Here is a 23,015-nt window from a genome sequence, read left to right as displayed (position 1 = left end):
CTTTAGACCCACCAGTTCACCAATCATTGGTTCTTTCCTTTTCTCATGTCTGTGGAACTCTGCTTCGAAGTTTCTCCTTTATCTTTTCTGACTTTTAGGTAGTGCAAATCAGGAAAGAGTCATTAAGAGATAGGCAGAAGCCAAGTGCCAGATTTTATTTTTGGAAAAGGGGAGAGGAGACATCACCCTGATTCCATGGATGGGCAGGGAGATATTGATATATGTGTATTGAGGTCTCTTTGGTAGCCAGGTTACCAGAGTTGGCAGCGTTTTGAGGGGTTCAGGAGGGCACCACGTGGACAGTAGAAATGTCTAGCGAAGGCTGGAATGTTGCTGAGGGGCCCATTGACTCGAAGGGTTGGGGGGCTGTGAGTGTCCTGAGAATCCTGTGTGCTGAGATTTCTACACATCACCTGGGAAGAAAGAGGTTCACAGAGAGTAAGGAGAAAACCAGGATAGATAAGGGCAAGACCTGGCGACAAGGTGGTGCTAGGAACAGCAGACAAAGACAAGCAGGGATGGGAATGACCAAGGACCATGAGGAGAGGAGAAGAGCATTTTCCAATTGTAGGTCATTTAACCTGGCACTAGGCATTCAGGGAAGGGCCCCAGGTATGGAATCAGACCACTTGTAAGTGACTGAGAGGTGAGGTCTATTGGAAGAACTCTGTGACAAGGTTTTTAAGTATATTGAGGAATTGAGAACAGAGTCTATTGAGGGAACACATGGTACTTAGGGGCTCACACTTGGGGGTGACATCTTTGAAGAGAAATGTAGCCTATAGACAATCTGTTAAGAATTGTTTTTCATGGGTTTGTATTTTCAGGAGAATAAATAAGGGGGGAGGTGAAGTTCAGCTCATCCCAGGGAGGGATCTAGAAGTAGAGATTCTTTTGTATTGTTTTTTGAAGGAGATGCTAAATTTGGCAGAAAAATATTTGTGATAACCTGAAAGGATGGGCCCAAGGGGACAAGTGTTAAAGGACATCTGTGGCAATGGTGGAAGCATTTGGGAAAATGTGTATCAGGAGGCGGAGATTCTTTAAGCATTACCAATAGGGTATTTATCTGACATGGAGCAAGTCATAGTGGGAGATGGCGTCCACCTACCTGGGCATAGCTTCGGAAGAAGAGTTGCTGGGGCGTGAGGCCTAGTTTGGGCAGGGTGGTCTCCCCACGGTGCCATAATAGCATCTTGTTGTATGCCTAGATATGGGGGTGGGATGAAGAGTAGACCTTAGGCTCCAAACCTATGCCATTTGGGGGTCTGATGCCCTATACACAAAACCCCAAACCAGTTCATAGTCCCCTTTCTCAAGTTTTGCACTGACAGACAGGTCTGAGCCAGGAGAAATGTACTTGTGAGAAAATCTATGGTTATCCTAGAAAAGAGGGATCTATTAGGTAGGATGGGGATCTTCAAGTGGACATTGTTCAGTTGAGATGTGATGAGCAGAAAGTTTTGTAACTATGTGTGCATGAGAGATGGCAGAAGGAAAAGTCAGGGACAGGGTGTCAATTTTGTTAATGAAAAGAGATTCTGACCTTTGGGATGTGAGTTACCTGCAGGGCTATCGCCAGCCCCCCCAGGTCTGCAGCATTCTCCAGTACCGTGAGGGAGCTATTGAAGGAAGTTACACTGTATAATGGAAAGGCAGCATAATGGTGCTCCAGACACAGCAGCGCCTCCTTTAGGGCATGGGTATCACAGGCTGGGCAGCCCCCAGGGAGTACTGTTGAAAAAAGGGCAAGGGAATGGAATGTTGAGTCATGGTGCAGGGGTGAGGACATAGGGGTACCACAGGCTGGGCTGGCTCCCCAGAGCATTGCAAAAGCTTAGTATTGTCCCACCCAGAGCCCTCACATTACCCTCCCTTTCTCCTCTTTTAGGGGCCTTCACCTGGGTTCTCAATGACCCCACCCCCCAATGGCCCACTGATACCCACAGAGCTGGTCAAAGATGTGCAACAGCTCCCGGGCCATGATGCTGCCAGCAGCGCCAAAGTTCACGGCCCTGAAGAGACAGGGCTTATCTTACTCCCAGAACCCTTCAACATTTTTAACCCTAATCCTCCAACCACAAGTCCCATCCATTGCCATCCCCCCACCACCCCAGCCACAGCTGCTCATCACTCTTAGGAAACATCCTACCCTCCCTCATGGAATGGCCCATACCTGGGGTAGGCAGGATGGAAGAATGGTGGTTGGAGGAGTCCAGCTGGAAAGACCACCATGTGGTCAGTTATTGAATAGTAAGCATTGACCCCCCAGGGGGCCACCTGCCACCTGTGGGATGAGTACATATGAACACCAGCTCCATCATTTATTTGCCCCCCCCCCAAGATATATGTAGTTGCCCCCAACTACTGTCACTGTTCCTGTTTCCCTGAGCCCCTAGCTTGCTCTCTTGCTAATCACAGATGTACATCTCTGGAACGCAGTATCTGTATCTCCTTTGGTCTCATACCTCTGGTGGGGAAAAGGCCGCAAGGAGCTCTGGATAATTCTAGCTTGGCGGGATCGAATACCACTCAGGAAGGACTGCAGGAAACTGGGTCCGAGGTGTACCTGGGAGGAGCCAAGAGGTGACTAGTGTACATGCACACTGACAAACCCTGATGGCTACATTTGAACCCAGACAGATTAGTCCTACACACAGACATCCCCAGTACATTGGAATCCAGCACACCACCACCACACCACACATGGGCTAGACAGGCTTCACATGTGTCGCCACACAGATAAACACCCTCAGGCAAGTCACAAGAATGCACATGTGCATGTGTGCGCACACACATTATGACCTGAAAAGGTTCCATTCCTCTGCTGGCAAGACCCACAGTATCTTGCCCATAAAGTCCAGCCAGCAGGAGGGCAAGAAGGGGTTGGTTCAGATCACCAAAGGAAAATAGATTGTCTGCCACTTGGGTGGGTCAGGGGGTGAAGAAGTTGAAGACTAAGGTGGAGCTGTCAAGGGCAGGGACCCACATCACTGTATTCCTGTCTGGCCAGCGCTGGATCCATGGCCCATTCTGGGCCCCCCATCTTCACCTGTAGCTGGGTGACCTAGGGAGAGACACAGGTAGAAGGAATCTAGCTACCCTGAGTCTATCAAAGGGAAGTTCTCCTGCTCACTACCCTGTCCCCACCTTTCCTATTGTCACTAGGGTATGTGTGCCACATGGTGGTGGTACCCTTGTGCCTTGGGTACTCTCCTCCAGCCACTGTGATCTCTTGATCCAATACTCAATCCCTCTCCACACCCCAACCCCACCCACCCCCGCACATAATCAACCTGTCTTTTACCCCGGCCTCACCCTGTCCTGGGCCTTTTTCCGGGTCTCCTCATCCATCCAGGGAATCCTTCTGAGGCGGGTGATGAGGGCATCCTTGATGGCAGTGAATAAATCCATGGCCTGCGGTTGTGAGGGGGCAGGGACAGAGAAACAGGATGAGGACCAGTCTTGGTCTTGGGTCCTGCCACCCCAGGCCTCTAGAGGCCTTGGTCCTGAGGATCTGCCAGAGAAGGGGGAAGAGCTCAGGAAGAGAGTGGAAAGTGGTAATCCCTAGGTGGCCAAAAACCCAGAAAGATCTGTGGAGACAGAAAGGAAAAGTGGGAGCTGGCCACTCCTGAGGGTCGACAGGGGAAACAATGTTTTTTTTGTGGGAAGATCTCAGCCTGCCAAGGGAGGGAGACCCCATCCTTACTCTGGGCTAGGCAACCCACGCAGAAAGTGGAGGGAGGATGAGGACTATCTCTGCTCTCAGGAACTCTTGTCCTCACACCCCCTTTCTTTCTCTTTTTTTCCCTCACACCTTTTTTCTTAAGGCGTGCTTTTCCTCTTTCCATCTTCCTAGGGGTTTCAGCGTCCCAACAAGTTGAAGTCTCACTAGCTTTACAACCTGACTATAGAGTTATTGCCATTTACCATCTCATGTATATCTTTTCTTAAAGGAGGAAAATGGATGACAATATTGGAACCTGAGTTCAAGTCCTGACTGCTATTTGGTAGCTTTGGGCAAGTCTCTCTGTGCTTCAGTTCTTAAAGTATTAGGATGATGCTTGTACTTAAAGTAGTTCAAAGGAAGTTCTTATAAGAGTACCAGGCACATGATAGGTACTCAAAAGTATTCAGTAGTTATTTATTTTCACTTCTTAAGATTATATCAATCCATCCTCATGTCGTTTCATGTGTTGTTAAAAAATCATAAACAGGGAATAGCCTTAGAGGTCATGGAGTTCAGTTTTCTCATTTTCTGGTTGAGGAAACACGAGAGCAGGAAAGTTGGGTGACTTGTTCAAGTTAGTGCATGTTGTGTACCCTTTATGTCTCATAGCTAAACTGTGTAAACCCTGGGGACATAGCATGTCCTTCTTTGGGTTCTCTCTCTGTGACTGCCTGACTCCTTAAATACACAAACCATTGAGAAGGACACAGTCAATAGAATTAGGAGAGGATATGTTGGGTGGGGAGGGGTGGAGGGACATGGGCTGGGGAAGAGCCCTCACATACAGCACTTTGGGTGCTTGGGCTGAAGGCCTCATGAACAAACAAGGCTGTCAGGGTAGGCTCGAAGAAGTCTCCAGTATCCTCCACGCACTTCATCCATCGAGGGTGGGCGGGCTACAGAGACAAAGTTGGAATGAGATGTTCCCATCAAGGGTCTTCCTCATCTGTTTTCCCAGGCCAATCCTATATAGTTCTCCTCCCAACATAGACTGAACTCTTTTCTGGACATCCTGGGTTTGTCTCACTTTATTCTGTTATCCCTTTTGGTGGTATACATGGGTTCATTGCTGCTTGGCTAACCCAGGCTTAGTTCCCCAAGATTAATCTCAGAAGCCTAGGTTGGGCAAATCATACTTGTTTATTGCCTACTGAATTTGAAAGCAAGGCTTCTGGGGGGTATCCTTATGAAGGATGGAAAGGCTCCTGGAAACCTCTCAGGTCCCTTGGCCACCCTGTCCCCACCTACCACAGGCACTGCTCTGGGAACCCAACAATGACTCCCCTTTCGACATTTCTTTGCTTAAAATGCAAATTAGAGAAGGTCATTTCTCCCTCCCTTCCACTACCCTCCCCACTTTCCAAATGGTTATCATGGATCATATGGCAAGATCTTATCTTATAAAAAAGAAAATTATCAGAGTAAAATTATTGAGGTTCAGATAGAATAACCTAGGTAAGAGGACAGTAGTAAAGAGAAGACTAAAGATGTGAATTCAGAAAGCTAAGAAACTTGCAGCCAAAGCCAGACGAAATTAAGAGAAAATAGGATGAGACGGGAGACATCTTCAACCTTAAATGCAGAGAGATGGTTAGACAAAAACTCAAGAGGCCCTTGGCAGCTGGGGTAATTTTTAACAGTAGGACAGAAAGAATAAGAAAAAGAGGGATGCTGGGGAGGTTTTGATGATGGACTTGGATGGTTTTGAAAAGTTGACCAAGAGGAAGGCCCAGAGATGACACACGGTAGACTGTGAAACATGGCCAATGGGCCACAGTAGGAATATGAGAGCTGGCCTATGGGAAAGCTGAGCTGAGACTTTGAAAAACCAGCTAATATGCTAATAAATTGTGGGGTGAAGTCAAAAGATTTCATTCCTATAACTTATGTACTCCCCTTAGATCTCCTCTTAGGCTGCCACTAAGCTCTCTGGTCCTAAGACTGGAGAGACAGTTTATGAGGCTCCCACAAAAGAGGGACCAGAAAGAGAAGGCCAATTGTCTTCCGTGAAGAAGAAAGTCCTGAGCCTGGCTGTTAGAACATTTAACATTTTTTGGGTGGCTCCAGACCTGGTTGCCCACATTGTGTGTTCTTGTCCCCTCACTATGAGGCCTGCTAAGGAATTTGTGAGGAGAAGGCACTAAGACACTTTCTCTAGTGTATTAGTTGGAGCGCTGAAACACAAATTTGAAAAGCAAACACAAGTAGAAAGGAAACCCGGGTCTGATAGTGAAATGACTGGGTCAAGTGCAGGCTCTTCTGAGCATCTTCAAGGTTCATCCCCCACAGGCCTCCCTATGTCAAGCTTGGGGTGGCAGCTGGCACAGCAGCCAATAGCACTGGCCTTGTGCTTGGTGGTGCCTCCCCTTTTCATACCTCCTGGTTCTTGACTTGTTCCCTGATCCCTTTCTCTGGTGCCTGCCCCTTTCTCCAACAGCCTTTGCCTGCTCCATGCCTCTCTCCATAGCCTGGGCCACGGCAGGCCTTGACCTGATTCCTGGAGAGTATAGATGCCACCTCAGACTACCCATTGCTCACCCCTGTGCAACTCTGGGAATCATTAAACTGACTACTTTTTAACACTTGGAAAATTATGTGCAATGACTAAGGTCTAACGTAGGATCACTGAGCACAAACAAGGTCAAAATAATAGGGATTTCTGTGGTTAACAGGTTCATCACGTGAGGACATACTTCAAACCAGGAGTCACAAATTCAAATAGGGGCCATGAGGTGACATAACTGAGAGAAGCTATCCAACATCCCAGGGGCGATGGCAAATGGGAGAGAACATGTCCAGCCTGGGCTGAACTGTAGTCAGCCGTTGCCCTGGAGAAGGCGAGCCCAGCAATACACAAGCTTCATGTTTACAACAAAGGGCTGAAAAAAAATTACTGGCATGCCATCTCTTAATTTTTGAATGTTGGTGATGAATTAAACGTCTATAAAAAGCTTTAAAGACCAACAAAACACATTGATAGGTTAGGTGCATCCTCTGGGACCACCTCAATACCTCCTCCACACAGAGAATTCAGCATTTACTAAATGTTGATGTTTAACTTAAACATTGGTACTTCAGATACACCAGCTACAAAAGTGAGATGGATATCTGTTCCAACTTCATTACAGAGTTGTTTAAAAGATGAAGTAAAAGAATCTGTTGAAAACACTCTGTAAATTCTAAGCTGTTACCCCACTGGCATTATTTTTATTTCAAGGAGGCATTTGGTAAAACCACAAATTAAATCCTTGAGAATTAGATTGGAGAAATCTATGTTGGATGATAGTATAATTTGAATAGATTCTCAACTGGCTGAACTATAACAAAACATTGAAAATTAATGACTCCAAGTTTATATGAGCTTCCCTGACCAGGACTACTGAAAAATCTTTCTTCAGCCATTAGAATATAAGTGTCTGAGGACAGAGATTCTTGTCTCTTTTGTTCACTGCAGTCTAAAGTTTCTAGAGAAGAGTCTTGTATCTAGCAGGTGCTCAATAAATATTTGCTGCATAAATGAATGGATGGATCTAGAGCCAGGTCTTCAACAGCCTGACCCAATGCTCTTCCTTTTTCAAGATCTTAACAGTAGTGTAGATGAAGATACACTATAGAATGCAAATGATCCAAGGTGGGGAAAAAAGGCAATATAATGGGTGAATGGAAAAAAAAGGATGAAATTACCTGAATACATTGGGAAGCTGGGCTGAATATAAACAGTTCACATTTGACAGGTACAAATGTAAAGTCCTACTTTTACTTCCTCAAATTCAGCTTCTCGACTATAATAAAACCTGGATTAATAGCCATTTTGTTGACTATATATTCAAAGTTAATCAACAAAATATGTTTATATAATGAGACCTAGCAGTCTTTCTAAATAAGGACACTATAAAATAGAATGCATTCAGAAGAATATAGTCAGAAATCTGTACTTAATAACCATAGAACAGAATCACAAATCAGATCAAATTAAGGCTTAAACCTTGGTAGTGTCTGACTCATACCATGCATCTGTCAGGAAACCCTGTTGCTTACTTTCAACTTACATTTTTTTTAAAAGAGGGGTGAGAAACATCTGGTGAGCAAAATCATTTGGCCTGGACCTGCCAAGGCATTAGGGGCGAGTTAATTAAATGACCAAATATAGAAGGCTACTTTTTTCCCCTTCATTTTTAATTTAAAAAAGAAATTAAGGCTAATTTTTAAGTTGATAATTTTGTATGGCCTATGAATGATGTTATAAGTATCCAAATGGCCCTTGGCAGACAAAAAACACCCCTGTTTTAAAACATAAAACAAATAAATCCTTTAGGCCCCTTTTCATGTAGAGAAAAGCCGAAGTCTCAACAGTGACCTATCAGGCCCTTTATGCTCTCTGAACTCCTCCCTATTGTTATCTCATTTCTGTTCTCTGTTCCAGTTGCACTGGCTCCTTGCCGATCCTCAAATTCTTGGGCATGCTCCCCAAGCAGCAGGCATAGTCCAGCCTGCTCTTCTCAGCCAGAGCCACCAGGAGGATCTGTCATATTACACCACATTTTAGCCAGCCTATCCCATGCCTTCTCTCAATGAAATAATAGCCCTTTCTTTGCCAGAAAACTTCAATTCTCTAGAACCTATTTCTATCCTTCCTCTTTTGTGGAGATCCCACTGTTCTGTCAAACCAACCCAAGTCTCTCCCTGTTGGGAACTCCAAGAGTATCTGATGTCTAAACCAGAGTTTCCTTGGAATGCAACTACGCCCTTTCATTTATTTGTTGTACAAGAACAGAGTTAAATGGAACACAGACCATATGGACCACAAAGCCAAAAATTTTACTCTCTTGACCTTTATAGAAAGAACCCATTTTCTGTACCACCCACTTATTTCTCAATTCTGCACAGTATGTGGTTAAAAACATGGCCCTGTGAGCCAGGCACATTGTTTTGGTGTCTGTTTCTTTATTAGCTGTGCGGTCTTGTAAAAGGTATTTGTTCTTTCTGAGTGTTTCTGGGAGGATTAAATAAAACAATTTATGCTAAAAGTTGCATGCAATGAAAGTACAAAACAGTAGGTACACACTATGTATCAGTTGTTATTATGTCATATTTGGTACTGTTGCTTCAAAGAGGTGAAATGGCTTCCCCAAAACCACACAACCATTTGTTAGTAAAGCTTCATTCAGCTTTTCAGCCCACAAATAACTATACACCATATAGGATATGTGTGTGTGTGTGTGTGTGTGTGTGTGTGTGTGTGTGTGTGTGTGTATTTCCTTAGGATATATATATATATATATATATATATATATATATATATATATCCTAATTTTAGCCATTTGTAAGCCTTCTGAGTTCAAGTGTGAGTTTCAATGTTGGCACTCTTTTCCCATTCAAGACGTGCCATCAGGACACCGTTCTGGAATTTACAGGAAGCTGTTGCCAGGGATTTTGTAGCAACCCCAACTAATAGGAGTTAGGACTCTGTTCTTCTTCATCTGAGTCAAGAGAAGGCTGAGCAGAAGGAACCTACTTGGGGTCTTAAGTGAAAGTACTAAGAAGAAGAGTTTGTGTTTTGTTTTGTTTTGTTTTGAGCACAATGATTAATCACAAAAACTCTAGAGTCAGACTGATAGAGTTCAAATCCTAGCTCTATCAACTTACTCAGTGTACTACCTTGATCAAGTTTCTTTTGTGCCTGGATTTCCCTGTCTATAAAACAGGGACGAAATGGTGTGTCTAACTCATGGAAAACTTGTGAAGATTAAACCAGCTCATCTATCTAAAGGACTTAGAAAAATGTCTAGCACATTATAAATTCTCAATAAGTAATAAATATACTCCAGTACCCTGTGCATACATCTTCCCTCTTTGTATTCCACAGATATTTCAGGTTGCCAAAGCAGTGAGTTTCTTCAAGGCAGAGAAATGGTTCATAAATTACTAAGAAAAAAACCCAGAAAAATGCAGTGATTTTTAAGACTAAACTGAGGCCTTTGTAGAGTTTGGGATATCTCTAACATACTAGATACCTCCAATTGCATTTGGATGTGTCCAATACAGATTTCAAAGTTCTCAGTAAAGAAGTGTCTCCACATCTTATCCAACACAGTAGACTTCGAATAGTGAAGTGTGTTTGCTATGCAGCCCCTTCCTCAGATACATAAGGATTTGCACCACGAAGCCCATAGTATGACTCAACAGATACCACTGGATGTCAGAGATGAATTCTTTGTGAAGAATATGAGCAACAAACACTGGAATCACCAGACAAAGGAAAAGCTACTGCTAGCTACATCTGTCTCTCATCCAGTCCTCAAGTCACAGAGTTCAGGATAGCTAGGAAAATAGTTTAAGGGTCATGACAAAGGAAAAGCAGTTCTTGATCATTTTAGAGCTCTATATTCAAACTTTAACACTCAGAAAAAGGCCATAGGCTAGACATGGCCAGATGTGTGCCTAAAAGGTCTGGTACTTGGTACCTCAATTCTCAAGGTAAGCATTGCATGCCAAACCTGTCTGCTTCCATGGAAAGCCCAGACATTGAGAGGCATCTACTCTCGTGTCCCCTACCTGAGAGGAATAGGCCAAAATTTACCCCTCAAAATGACAGGTGCTCCTTTAGCCCCCAATCTGGGACAATTCATGCCCTCCTGTCCTCACCACGGGTGGCCGTTCAGTCAGCTCCCGCAGTTTCTGGTTCAGGGATCTGTGTGCCTCCTGGAATTTACTGTCCAGGGCTGGAGAAAGGGTCCCCACCAGCCCAAAGATCATGTGGCTCTGCAGAAAGTCCCTGTGGAGAGAAAAGAGACCCACACACCTCATGGCTCTGGTGATCCCTCATGCAAAGTCACCCCTTGCATAAGTTACCTGGATTCCTGGGAGAAGCCCCTTCCCTCTGTATTTATAGAGAACTGTTTGTGAAAAAGTAAAGGAGAGCTTTTCTTGGTTTGGGTTGGAGTGGGGTTGAAGAATGATGAAACAAAGAACTAGATGAAGAGGCAGATTTCTCAAGTCACAGGGAGAGGAAGATCTGGACTAGATGAAGACTGGACTTAGATTTCACAAAACTGATTCATCTACTTCTATAACCAAGATCTCTCTCGTCTTAAGATGTATCTTCTGAGCACAACAAAGCTGGGATCAGGGACCTTTCTCTGCGATGCTGGCAACTCTCTTACACATTTGACTTGTGCCTTTACACAAATCTGCTCATGCACATGCATGTTTGTCTGTTTCCCTCAGAAAGCATCTCTAGATGTTGCTGCCACTGAGTTACTATGAAAAAGGGCCCAAGTCCTTGGAAGAAGCCCCTTTAGGTGGTGGCCACACAGGTATCAAGGATGGAGGAAGGCCCACCACAGAGCCTCACCCTCATGTCCCCCACCTTCTTTGACTTCCTGATCTTTCCCACAAGGCCTCCACATATGAGAAATGGCCTCTGCCTCAGCTTTTTCCCCAGAGCACCCCAACCATTATCTTCTCCATCTCTTCCTCTCATATGCCTCTTCCTCTCACCCACACTCATCAGCAGCTGACGAGACACACATGGCCAAGCTAGCCCCATGACTTGCCTTCCAAAATCTCCTACAACTCAGAGCACTTCACTGGCTTGGTTCTACTCCAGCAAATCCTGTGTCTTGCCAGACACCAGTATCCCTCATTTCATGTGTGGTTTCCCTTCCCCAAGCCTCTCATCTTTCCTCCATTCCCTCTTGGGTTGTCAACCCCAACCCTTTTCTGTCCCATGTGTCTGTGAATCCCTCCCATCTTCCTGAGAGGCCCTTACCAGCCTTCATTCTCCAAGTCACCTGTGTTCCTGAGACCTCTGGGTCTTCAGACTCTTTCCTCTGCCCTGTACCTCCCTGATCCCACCTGGAGCAAACCTGTGGCTCAACAGCTGTTTTTCCATCAGTTGTGACATGTTTTTCAAATAATCCAGGTCATGTACTATGACGGTCTGGGAGGGGCTCAGGGACATCGGTGTGAATGTTGCTTGGAGGCAGGATAACCAGTCGATGGCAGGGGCCATTTCCTTAGAAGAGGGACACAAAGGCTGAGGGTAACAGAAAAGGAGGAGAGAGGGAAGAAGGGTTTCCCCACCTTCAGGGTTTGAGGGGGATTGTTAGGGGAAAGGATGGAGCCAAAAATGTTAGGGATGGAAAGGAATTAAGGGAATTAGGAGAAAGAAGACAAGGAGGTCAAGGAAGTTTGAAAGAGAGGGCCTTATACCCATCCTCCTCCAGTCCCCGGTTCAAGGCACCTGCAGTTTGTCTATAGTGACAATCTGGAAGAGCTTTCCCTGTGCCTGCTGCTGCCCCAGGGGCCTCAGAAACTGGAACAGCTGTGAGGTAATGGAGATGGACAAGGAGGCATGTTCTTGCACCTTGCCTGGGTCTCCTCCCAGCAAGGTTCCCAGCTGATTCAGGTAAGTCAGGTATTCCCGCACGATCTGGGGGAGAGGTAACCTCAGTCACAGGCACTAGTGGCCCCTGTCTTTCTTCTAGAGTCAAAGGTCAAAACCTTTGTCCACCACTCCATCTTACCTGGGCATAGATCTTCTGTTCCTGCTCTTGCTTGAGGGGGATGTCAAACTCTGGCTGGTCTATCTGGACACAAGAGAGACTGGAGAGAAAGGGGTAGTGTGGAGGAAGGAGAGGACAGGTGTGGGGAGATGGGGACTGTGCCATGAAAGACAGCCTCGGGGATGGAATGAAGAGGGCATAGAGAGGAGTGAGAGTACTAAAAAAGGAAAGTACTGGGTGCAAGGGGGATGGGAGAAATGTGAAGAGAAGGTGGGTATTTCAATCAGTTTTGGGGGTGCTCAGCGAGAGAAGCATGATAATCGTGTCCTGAAGGAAATCATGTCTGTGCTAGGGCCAGGCCTAGAGTATAGGAGTGAGTTACCATCTCAGATGCAAACTTTAAGAGGTAATAAAACTCAGTAATCAAGGTAACTAATATCTTAATTTTTTAAAAATTTCATTAACTATAATTTATTATGATTACTGAGTTTTAGGGATCCTTTTAAATTTTGCACACTAGCCAAGTGGCTTGCTCACCTCCCTTGCCTCATCTTGGTTCTGGCACTGGCATGTCCTTGATGCTATTATGGATTGTTTCTCCTACACTTTCCTTGTTGTTGTTGTTGTTATTGTTTTCTTTTTCTTTTTTTTTTTGCAACTTCAATATCCCACTCCCACCTTGAGCTATCTACATTTCCCTGACATTGAAAAAAAACATTTACCTGACTCCCTTGTCATATTTTATGTCCAAGTAAAGAACTAAGTCATCTATATCTCTGCTTCAGCTTCCTTATCTTCCTCCTAAACTCTGTATGACCTGTGGCCATTGTCATAACCCTTTCTGATGTTATCTCTAGTAGGTTTCCAAGGCTGCCTTCTCATTCCTTATTCTCTGAGGTCAGAATTCTTAGAATCAGAAATGACCCCTCTCTCCCAAAACTGCCTCCTCCCATGTCCTGTGTGGCTCACTTTGTGGCTAGTCTGACTCCTCGTTGCCTATTCTGCTCCTCTCGGCCCCCTCCCCCACACTGGAGTGCTCCCCCTGCAGTCTATTCTTTCTACTCATTCTACTCCCCAGAGTCCAGCCAGTCTCAAGTTGATAGTAACCACCCTCTTCCCATTCATACAAAATCAAAACTTGGAGGGTCACTTTGCAACTCCTCCATTTTCTTTATGTTCATTCAATCAGTCATCAAGTCCTCTGGACCATGATCACAAGGATAAAGTCACATAAACCCTCACATCTGGCCTTTCCTTTCCATTTCTACCATAAGCATCTTAGCTTGGAACCTCAAAATTGTTCATCTCGATTCCTCAGTACCTCTAGGTTGACCTCACAAACTGCTGACTCTACTTAAGTTCAGTGCACAACCATTGTATTTGAAAGACTTCAGTTGCGATTTTTTTCTATTTTGTCAAAAGTTATCACCTCGATCTGGCTTCTTAGGTATGGAATAATCAGCTCAACCTCATGTCTTCAGGCTTATTTTTACCTCTGATGGCACCCCATCCCATAGCCTCTGTTCACCCACCCCACAGAGGAGTCACACCATCCCAGGCTTTTCTCTTAGTTCAGGACTTCCCTTAAAAAGCCCCTTAGGTGAAAAGCTAAAGGACTCTTCATGTTCTTTAGCTTCACCTTTACCTTTGTGAATCAACCACACTCCAGGGCTCAGCTCATATTCTCCCCTCTCTGAGCTTTCCTTAACTATTTCAGATTTTAACTAATCCCCCAAGTTCATTAAACTTCTGAGCACACCCTTTGGAACTGAAGTCAGAATACCATATACTGATTATCAGTTCTTCTTGTATATTTATCTTTTATAAACCTGTGAAGTTTTCGAGAATGGGGTCAAATATATAGCATTACATTGCCTGCCACAATACCTATGCCTCCAGTGTTTTTATTTATTTATTGCTCAACAAACACCTGGTGTAGGCCTGGCCTTATGCTAGGTCCTGAGAATCAAAGGTGAATAAGGTGTGGCCCTGTTTTTAAAAAGCTCACACCCTTCAACACAGTGTTAAGTGCTGAGGGCATGGAAAAGGGGAGGGGGAATGGGTTCTCTATCTCAAGTCAGGATGTCAGTGAAGAGATAATAATGTAATCCAAAATTTTACAAATATGTACATTTTCCAGGCTGAGCATGGGGAATTGGGGAGTAGTGTTATAGGCAAAGGAAGTCATATATACAGTGGACTGAGGAACAGTAAGTGAGTGAGCATCGCTTGGAATTTAAGGGGCAGAAGGAATGTGGCAGGAGATAAAGCTGGAGAAGTCTGTAGGGATCAGACTAAAATGGCTTGCAAGGTTTTGCTAAAGATTAAGAACTAGATGACCTGGTGAGTCAGGGAAGGCATTTAAGCAGAGATAATAGCATAATTAGCTCTTGATGTAAATAAGAAAAGGGTGATAATGGAGATAGGGGTCTAGGTAAGAGGCTCTGGGGTAATCAGATAAGCAATAAGGAAGACCACAACTACTTATGTCTTCCTTGGACTGGCCTTGCTACCCTTTTCCCTAATCTTGCCTAGAGTCCCTAACTCTCACAAAGAATAATTTGCCATAAAGATAGGTCTTTTCTCTACATTGCACATTTATCCTTTCTCCCCAAACCTGCAATCTTCCTCTAAGAAACAAGAGGCTAGAACTCCAGGCAAGCCCAGGTCTCACTGTGTTTTTGCCAGTACATCTCTCACCTGGATGACTGGCGTGTGTGGAGGGGAGGGATGAGGTCCCAGATAAGCTCTGAAGAAGGGGAAGTGACCATACTGACTCATCAGAAGTCTCAGAGTTCGGTTAAAGTCTAAGGAAGTCCAATTACCGGAGATTGGCCAGCCTCCAAGCTGGGAAGAAGAGAGACAAGGCTCAGCAAAGGGGTCTCATCTCTGACACCCGTATCCCATTCCTCAGATAGCTACTACTTCCTGACTTTTACTCTGAGCTCTTACATATCTCTAGGGCTCCACCTCTATCCTTCTTTCTCCAGCTTCACCCAAGGTCCTAATACTTCCTCAGGGCATTTCCATTTCCATCTTTCTCCTAGAACCTGGGGACCCACCCTCTAGAAAATAAAATGGCAACCCTGAGCATACATTGATCCTACATAACATGTATCCATAAGAGTCATGCCCCATGTCTCACCTCCTCAATCACTTGTCTGAGGGGACCAGCCCCTGCAGTCTCAATGGCACTTGTGTCCATGCAGGAGTTGTAGAACTGGAAGGCTTTCTCTTCCCCAGACCCCAGATGCCAGGATCCTGGGGCCTCTGGAAAAGAAGCATGGATGAATTAAAGGAGTAGGGCTAGTACAGAGACAAGCAGTGAAGGTGTGAGTCAAGGAGCTTATAGAAAAGAAAGGAAAGGCTCATGGGGAAAGGGAAAGAAAGAGAGGAAAGGAGAGGTGAAGAAATTTGGGGATATGGGAAGACTGTCCAATTTGCACTGGATCACTTAGATGGAAGAATAACAGCAGGGAAAAAGTGTGGAGACGACAATGAGGAAAATAAGGGGAAGGTGAGAAAGAAAATAAGGAGGAAAATACAGGGAACAAAAGGAAGAGAGAGAAATGAGTGAGATATGAATAAAGGAGAAAGGGTAGAAATTGAAGACAGGAGGGAGATGAATAAAGAAATTAGAAAAATTTAGGACTTCAAAGAACTTTGAGGGATTGAAGAGAGAAAAGCTCATAATGAAAGGTTTAGCAAAGAGAAGAAACAGGGTGGGCTCCCCTAGTTCAGATTACTCACTCTTTGATCTTCCTAAAATAAATAAACACATGACAATAACCCAAACACATATCCATTAGAATCATCCACCCTCTAATATCTAACACCTCTCCCTCAGTCCTTCTGATATCTTTTCATTCCATTGTAGGCAACAGAATTTATCCTAAGCTGCTCTAGCTGGTATGGCTCAGTGGATAGAGAGTCAGCCTGTGGACTGAAGGGTACCAGGTTCAATTCCGGCCAAGGGCACATGCCTGGGTTATGGGCTTGATTCCTGGTGGGGGGCATGCAGGAGGCAGCTGATGAATGGTTCTCTCTCATCATTGATGTTTCTATCTCTCTATCCTTCTCTCTTTCTCTCTAAAATCAATTAAATAAGTAAATAAATAAATATATAAATACATAAATAAATAAATCCTATATAATAAAGCGGTAATATGCAAATTGACTGTCACACCCTTGCATAAGATGGCCACCCCCATGTGGTCACAAGATGGCCACCACAAGATGCCCAGCAGGGGAGGGCAGTTGGGGGCAGCCAGGCCTGCAGGGGAGGGCAGTTGGGGGCAACCAAGCCTACAAGGGAGGGCAGTTGAGGGCAATCAGGCCAGCAGGGGAGCAGTTAGGCATCAATCAGGCTGGCAGGGGAGTGTTTAGGGGGTGATCAGGCTGGCAGGCAGAAGCAGTTAGGGGCAACCAGGCAGGTAGGCAAGCGAGTGGTTGGGAGCCAGCAGTCCCAGATTGTGAGAGGGATGTACGACTGCCGGTTTAGGCCTGATCCCACAGGCATCAGGCCTAAACCGGCAGTCGGACATCCCTCGAGGGGTCCCAGATTAGAGAGGGTGCAGGCTGGCCTGAGGGACACTCCCCCCACCCCAGTACATGAATTTTGTGCACTGGGCCTCTAGTAAATAAATAAGAAAAAGAGATTTTTTTTAAAAAAAGAATTTATCCTAAGCTTATTGTTTTTGTTGTTTTTCATCTCTGTACCTTAAATGAAAGCATGCCCCCTACCAAGGGCTAGCTTACTTCTACTCTCTGCATCATAAAGAGAGCACAGGGATGCATTTATTTCTCCTAAATTCCAATTGGTACCCCCAGGGTTTTTAATTTCATTCTGTTATTCATGCCTATCTTTACTCGTTCCTTACACACAGCCAAATAAAGTCCCCTCTATCACTTCATACCCCACTATGCCACTTCTTTCTCACCATCATCTCCCATCATTCATCCCCATTATCCCACTTCTTCAAGTTCAGCTTGCACTCCATGGTCCCAGGTTTCAGCGGAGAACAGATAATTGTCAGGGAATGGGGAGTTTATGGAAGGGAGAGGATAACATGATAAGGGAGCATTATAGACAAGGATTGGAAGGCTAGAGACTGAGAGTGATGGAGAGAAGAATTAAAGTGCAAAAGCTCTTGAGGAGGTGCTGGTGGGAAAGATACCAAGCATGGGACAGAAATTGAAAATGTAAGGGAGAAAACAAAGAATATGGAGCTTGGTAAAGGGGAGGACTTGGAGAGAGTGGAGTAATCACAGATAAATTGGAAGGAAAAAAAGGATAGGATTTAGATAAAGACCAAGTGAGGGACTGGAAGAGATGGATCAGAGGTGGTATCGAGGTGAAAGGTACGGTGAGAGAGATGCAAACCTGGGTAGTGTTCTGAAAGCCCACTAGGGATGGTGCAGACCAGCTGTTCCACAACCACACAGGTTTGGGAGTCATGATGGTTCTAGGTTCAGTCACCCATTTTCACAGAGAATCTTTGCCCTGCATTCCTTACCCAGTATTCTCCGAAGTCGGCTCTTGTTCTCCTCAGCAAGGGCCTGAAAAGAATTACTGGTTCCCTTTTCCTTTCCACAGGCAAAGCTGAAGAAGTCAGTGCAGGGTGCCGCCCTGGTGTTCCCAGAGGCCAGGTAATGATCCAGGAGATGCAAACACATGGGCATCTCACAGGAGCCTGTGGGGGAAAGGCTCAGAGCTGGGAGAAAAGAGAGATAAGGGCTCCCCCAAGGGCCTGGGCAAAGGAACACCTGGTGAGGACCAAGGAGAGACCTGGAAGGGGGTTGATGGAAGGGTCAGGATGAGTGGTGAGTTAAGTCAGTGGGCATGGAGCCTCAGGGTGATGGACAGATGACCGAGTGAGGGCTGATGGGGTTAAGGGTTAGGGGTTCCAGGATCCTGCTTACGAGGTCCACAGCTCCGGAAGATGTAGAACAAAAGGACAGAAGAGCCAAGGAGCAGGCCTAAAAGCAGGACAGCCATTATCAGCCGCCTGGCTCTGGCCCACCATCTGCTGTGTTCAGTGGGCTGCCCCTCTTCTGGAGGTCTCTGCATGCAGGAAACCAGGTGATGAAAAACACAAAAGGGAGGGGAGGGTGGAGGAAAGGTAGAGGGAGAGGGGAGAGAATAAATAAGTTAGTGCCAGGGCCCCCTTGTTTCAAGATCATTCTCCCTAGCTGGGCCCTTATGGGCACCCCTGGAGGATGCATAGACAAGAGATGCTGCCTCTCCTAGGTAAGGACAAAGCAGGCCCTGAGGGGTGGGATGCTAAAGCTGGAAGGGTGTCATAAATCTGCCCAGTTCAGGTCAAGGACATCACTTACCTCCTGGCTCCAGAGAGTCCCCATTCCACTCAACAGGTTCAGTCCCCGTGGTCTCCTCACACTTGTCCCCACCCTCCTGAACTGAGTGAGCAGGAGGAGAGAGAAGCTGGGTACATTAAGGAAGGGGGCACATTAAAGAGAGTTATATCAGGTCATTTTCACACCTCCTCCATGCATATTTTCATCCCAGGGCAGTGTTCCCAGATGGGCTTCAGAATGAAACTGTCCCAAGGATGTACCACTAGTCCCCTACCCGCATCGTCTCCTGTCCGTTCTCCTTTCTACTCTCCAAGCCTCCCACATCCTCCCCTCCAGTGGCAAGCCGGGCATTCTCACACAGCAGCTGCCCCCACTCTCCAGCTGAGGCCTTTGACTCCAAAATGAAATGTGGTTTTTTTTTTTTCTTTTTCAGGAGACTTGCCGTCTGGCTGCCTGTCCGTCTCTTTGTCCTTCTCTCTGTCCTCTCTGGCTCCCAAAATCCTTCCTGGTTCTGATCTGGATGTTGAGTCTGAGGAGTAGGATTCAGGAAATGGCCCCCTCCTTCTCCCATCCGTTCTCTGGTCCTGGAGAAGGGGCACTTCTGCCACTGGATGCCCCTGTCCCCATACACACACCATTGGCCTCTGGGTGGAGCCTGGTTATCAGTCAGGAGACACCCTGGCCTCTCCTCCTTTATCTTAGCTTCTCAGGGTAGGCAAAGGGGGGGGGGTCCTCACTCCCCAAGCAATCTTACCCTTGGGAGGCTCCTCTTGCCTTGCTCTGCCCCTTTGCCAGAGTCTCTTGTCTTTATAATGTTCAGAACTGTCATGTGCTACTTCCTGATATGTCAGTTCTCCAAATTAGAGTCTTTCATATCCTCTTTTACCTCAAAGTGAGTGGTAAACATGATTCACAGCAAGGGAAAATAAAACCCCAGTATCCCCAAACCCTCTTTAAAGAGTGCCCATTCTCCAACATCTTAGCAAATTCTTAGCCTTTTCTTATATTTCATTGAGATGTGAGAGAAACCAAAAGTGGAAAAACCAGGTTCACCATCTCTTATCCTTTATTGCATAGATGGTCTGATACTATTGTATTGCTTTTAGAAACTCTGGAGCAACATAAATAAACACATGCAAATTATGATAGCTATCATTTGTTGTTGTTCTACAATATGTAAGGCAACATACTAATCATACATTACTTCCTTAGTCCTATGCTAATCTGTCAAATAAGGTATGGTTACTTTGTTTTATAGATGAGGAAATTGGAGGTACAGCTTGATTAAGAGATTTTCCCAAGATCACATGACTAGTAACTGGTAGAACCCAGATCGAAATCAACTCCAGGCTGTCTAGATCTGGAATTCCTGCTTCACACATCATTTCTATCTGTGAAATAGACTGAATATACTTGCTGAGTCTATCAGGTGAAGAATGGTAGAACCAAGACTCATACAGAGGGCTGGGGAAGGTTAGATCACAGGGAAGATATGGCCTGTTGATATGTGAATGCCTCTAGCTGCCATTTTGCTTAGAAGAGGAAAGGGAGAAAAGCCCAAAACAGTCTGTCTTAACAGTCCCAGGGTAAGGCAAACATCCTCTCTAATAAAATGGTAATATGCAAATTAACCATCACTCCACTATGTAAGCCACGCCCACCAGCCAATCAGGGCTAGTATGCAAATTAACCTCATCCAAGATGGCTACAGCCACAGAGAGCAAGGTTTCCCAGGTAACAGAGGAAGCCAAGCTTTCCATAGCCGTTGCAGGCCTAAGCCTCCACTCAAGCTACAAAGTTTCAATTATAGAAGGTAAACAAATTCAAACAAATGGCGGCAGAATGGAGCTTGAGAGAGCAGGCCAGGGTTGCCGGCAGCAACAGGGGAAGCAAAGCTTTCCGCACACCCTGGCCGGGCTCACCCGCTTAAGGCTACAAAGTTTCAATTGTAGAAGGTGAATTAACTGCCACACAAATGGCTGCCGCCCCGGAGGGAGCAGCAGGCTTGGCTCCGCTCCAGGCTACAAAGTTTCAATTGTAGAAGGAAAATAAATTCCAGATACCAGGGCTTCCGCTTGGGTTGCCAGGGGGCGTGGCTGGCCTGAAAACCACCACAGGCCCCTCGCTCAGGACACCCCACACCCCAAGGGAACCCCACCCTGATCCGGGACACCCTTCAGGGCAAACCAGCTGGCCCCCACCCCTGTACCAGGCCTCTATCCTATCTAATAAAAGAGTAATATACGGATTGATCAGCACTGCAACACACAATATAGCTGCCCCCATGTGGTCAAAGATTCTGCCTCCATGTGGACACAAGATGGCCACTACAAGATGGCCAGCAGGGGAGGGCAGTTGGGAGGCACCCGGCCTGCAAGGGAGGGCAGTTGTGAGGGACCAGGCCTGCAAGGGAGGGCAGTTGGAGGTGATCAACCCTGCAGGAGAGGGCAGTTAGGGGTGACCAGGCTGGCAGAGGAGGGAAGTTGGGGGCAAACAGGCTGGCAGGGGAGCAGTTAAGCATCAACCAGGCTAGCAGCGGAGTGGTTAGGGGGTGATCAGGCTGGCAGGCAGAAGTCGTTAGGGGCAATCAGGAAAGCAGGCAGGCAAGCAGTTGGGAGCCAGCAGTCCTGGATTGTGAGAGGGATGTCCGACTGCCTGTTTAAGCCCAATCCCACCAGGATCGGGCCTAAACGGGCAGTCGGACATCCCTCCAGGAGTCCCAGATTGGAGAGGGTACAGGCTGGGCTGAGGGACAACCCCCCGCCGTGCACGAATTTCGTGCACCGGGCTTCTAGTTTGAAAATAAAGAAGGCAGAAAATTACAATCAATGATGCATTGTTTTCTAGATAAGACGCTGTGTGTGTGTGTGTGTGTGTGTGTGTGTGTGTGTGTGTAACTATAGGTAAGAGGTCCTGGAAAGTGTGGCTCAGTTGGGTGGGCATCATCCCATGCACCAAAAGGATTCTGGTTAATTCTTAGCGGGGCACAATTCCCAGTACAGGGCATGCAGGAGGCAGTTGGTTGATGTTTCACTCTCACCTTGATGTTTCTCTCTCAGTCCCCCTCTCAAATCAATTTTTAAAAATCTTAAATAATGATAAGAGAATTAAAGAATTGAATTTGGGGTGGGGGAGAAGAGAAGAAGTAAAAGGAATAGCTTCCCAGGTTGGAGATATGACTAAGATTCCCTATTTCAATTCAGAGTAAGCTTGCCCTGTTGTGTGACAACACAATCAATCAGTAACTAATAAATGTTCTTGGTAGCAGATGGTCTAAATTAAGAATGAGGGCATCAGGCCCTAGCTGGTTTTTGCTCAGTGGATAGAGCCTCAGCCTGAGGACTGAAGGGTCCCAGGTTCGATTCTGGTCAAGGGCACATGCCTGGGTTGTGGGCTTGATCCCCAGTGGGGGGTGTGTAGGAAGCAGCCAATCAATGATTCTCTCTCATCATTGATGTTTCTATCTCTCTCTCCCTCTCCCTTCTTCTCTGAAATATATATGTATATATACTAGTGACCCGGTGCATGAAATTCATGCATATTAAAAGGGGATTAATTAGAGGAAATAATTTAATATTGCTATTTGCCCTTTCTCTATAATAGAAGTGTCAGAGATGAAAGAAAATTAGTAAAATGTATATGAAAACCTTCCTCCTGTCAGAGTCTAGGGCTCACCATGGGACCCAGAGTCACGTCCCCACCCACCCACATGCACCTCAAAATCACATGAGACCCAGACATGGCTGCCCCCCCCCACCATTGGGCTAGATCCAGACCCGGCCAGTCCCACCCTTGTCAAGCCCTGGCAGGCAGGGGGCATAGCCTCAGGTCCCCTGGCCAGAGGGATGTCCGACTGCCTGTTTAAGCCCAATCCCACCAGGATCGGGCCTAAACGGGCAGTCGGACATCCCTCCCAGCCCAGACCAGGGCGGGGGGTGTGCCTTGAGGTCCTCCATCAAGCCCCGCCAGGTGGGGTACATGGCCTGAGGTCCCCTGTCAAGCCCCGCCAGGTGGGGGGGGCGCAACCTCAGGTCCCCTGGCCCAGCACCGGGAGGGGGGTGCAGCCTCAGGTCTCCCATCAAGCCCCACCAGCAGGGGGGCACAGCCTCAGGTCCCCCGTCAAGCCCCACTGGGCAGGGGCATGGCCTGAGTTCCCCCGACCCAGCACTGGGGGTACACCTTGAGGTCCTCAGTCAAGCCCCACTGGGTGGGAGGCACAGCCTGAGGTCCCCTGTCAAGCCCAGTCAGGCAGGGGGGCGCAGCCTCAGGTCCCCTGGCCCGGTGCTGGGGCGGGGAACATGGCCTGAAGTCCCCTGTCAAGCCCCACCTGGTGGGGGTGTGGCTTGAGGTCCCCCAGCCTGGTGCTGGGGTGGGGGGAGCAGCCTGAGGTCCCCTAGCCCAGCACCAGGTTGGGTAGTGCACCTTGAGGTCCCCCGTCAAGCTCCGCCTGGGGGTGGGTC

General features: G+C 46.6%; 1 protein-coding gene across 4 annotated transcripts; it reads right to left on the bottom strand.

Annotated features, from left to right (window-relative positions):
- Nucleotides 1–212: 212 nt before the first annotated feature.
- Nucleotides 213–19,329, bottom strand: KEL (Kell metallo-endopeptidase (Kell blood group)). Of its 4 annotated transcripts, XM_079785499.1 has the most exons (20): nt 19,310–19,320; nt 18,913–19,084; nt 18,577–18,682; nt 18,160–18,301; nt 17,754–17,930; nt 15,383–15,507; nt 14,938–15,084; nt 12,259–12,321; nt 11,976–12,164; nt 11,599–11,747; nt 10,376–10,505; nt 4,516–4,626; nt 3,319–3,417; nt 2,990–3,067; nt 2,469–2,569; nt 2,177–2,287; nt 1,948–2,015; nt 1,565–1,734; nt 1,112–1,207; nt 213–413 (listed from the first exon to the last, which is right to left on the bottom strand). In XM_079785499.1, the coding sequence occupies exons 3-20, from the start codon at nt 18,598–18,600 to the stop codon at nt 252–254; spliced, it is 2,142 nt and encodes a 713-aa protein (XP_079641625.1). In that variant the 5' UTR covers nt 18,601–18,682; nt 18,913–19,084; nt 19,310–19,320; the 3' UTR covers nt 213–251. The 4 variants fall into 4 exon arrangements, with proteins under 4 accessions (XP_079641625.1, XP_079641624.1, XP_079641626.1 ...); XM_079785498.1 differs by lacking the exon at nt 18,913–19,084 and having other exon boundaries at nt 19,310–19,329; XM_079785500.1 differs by lacking the exons at nt 12,259–12,321; nt 18,913–19,084 and having other exon boundaries at nt 11,976–12,056; nt 19,310–19,329.
- Nucleotides 19,330–23,015: the final 3,686 nt, after the last annotated feature.

This window comes from Cnephaeus nilssonii (assembly GCF_951640355.1).
Source record: "Cnephaeus nilssonii genome assembly, chromosome: 12".
NCBI classification, from domain to species: Eukaryota; Metazoa; Chordata; class Mammalia; order Chiroptera; family Vespertilionidae; genus Cnephaeus; species Cnephaeus nilssonii.
Note: the sequence above shows the minus strand (reverse complement) of the source record. Positions and strands in the feature narration are given on the sequence as shown.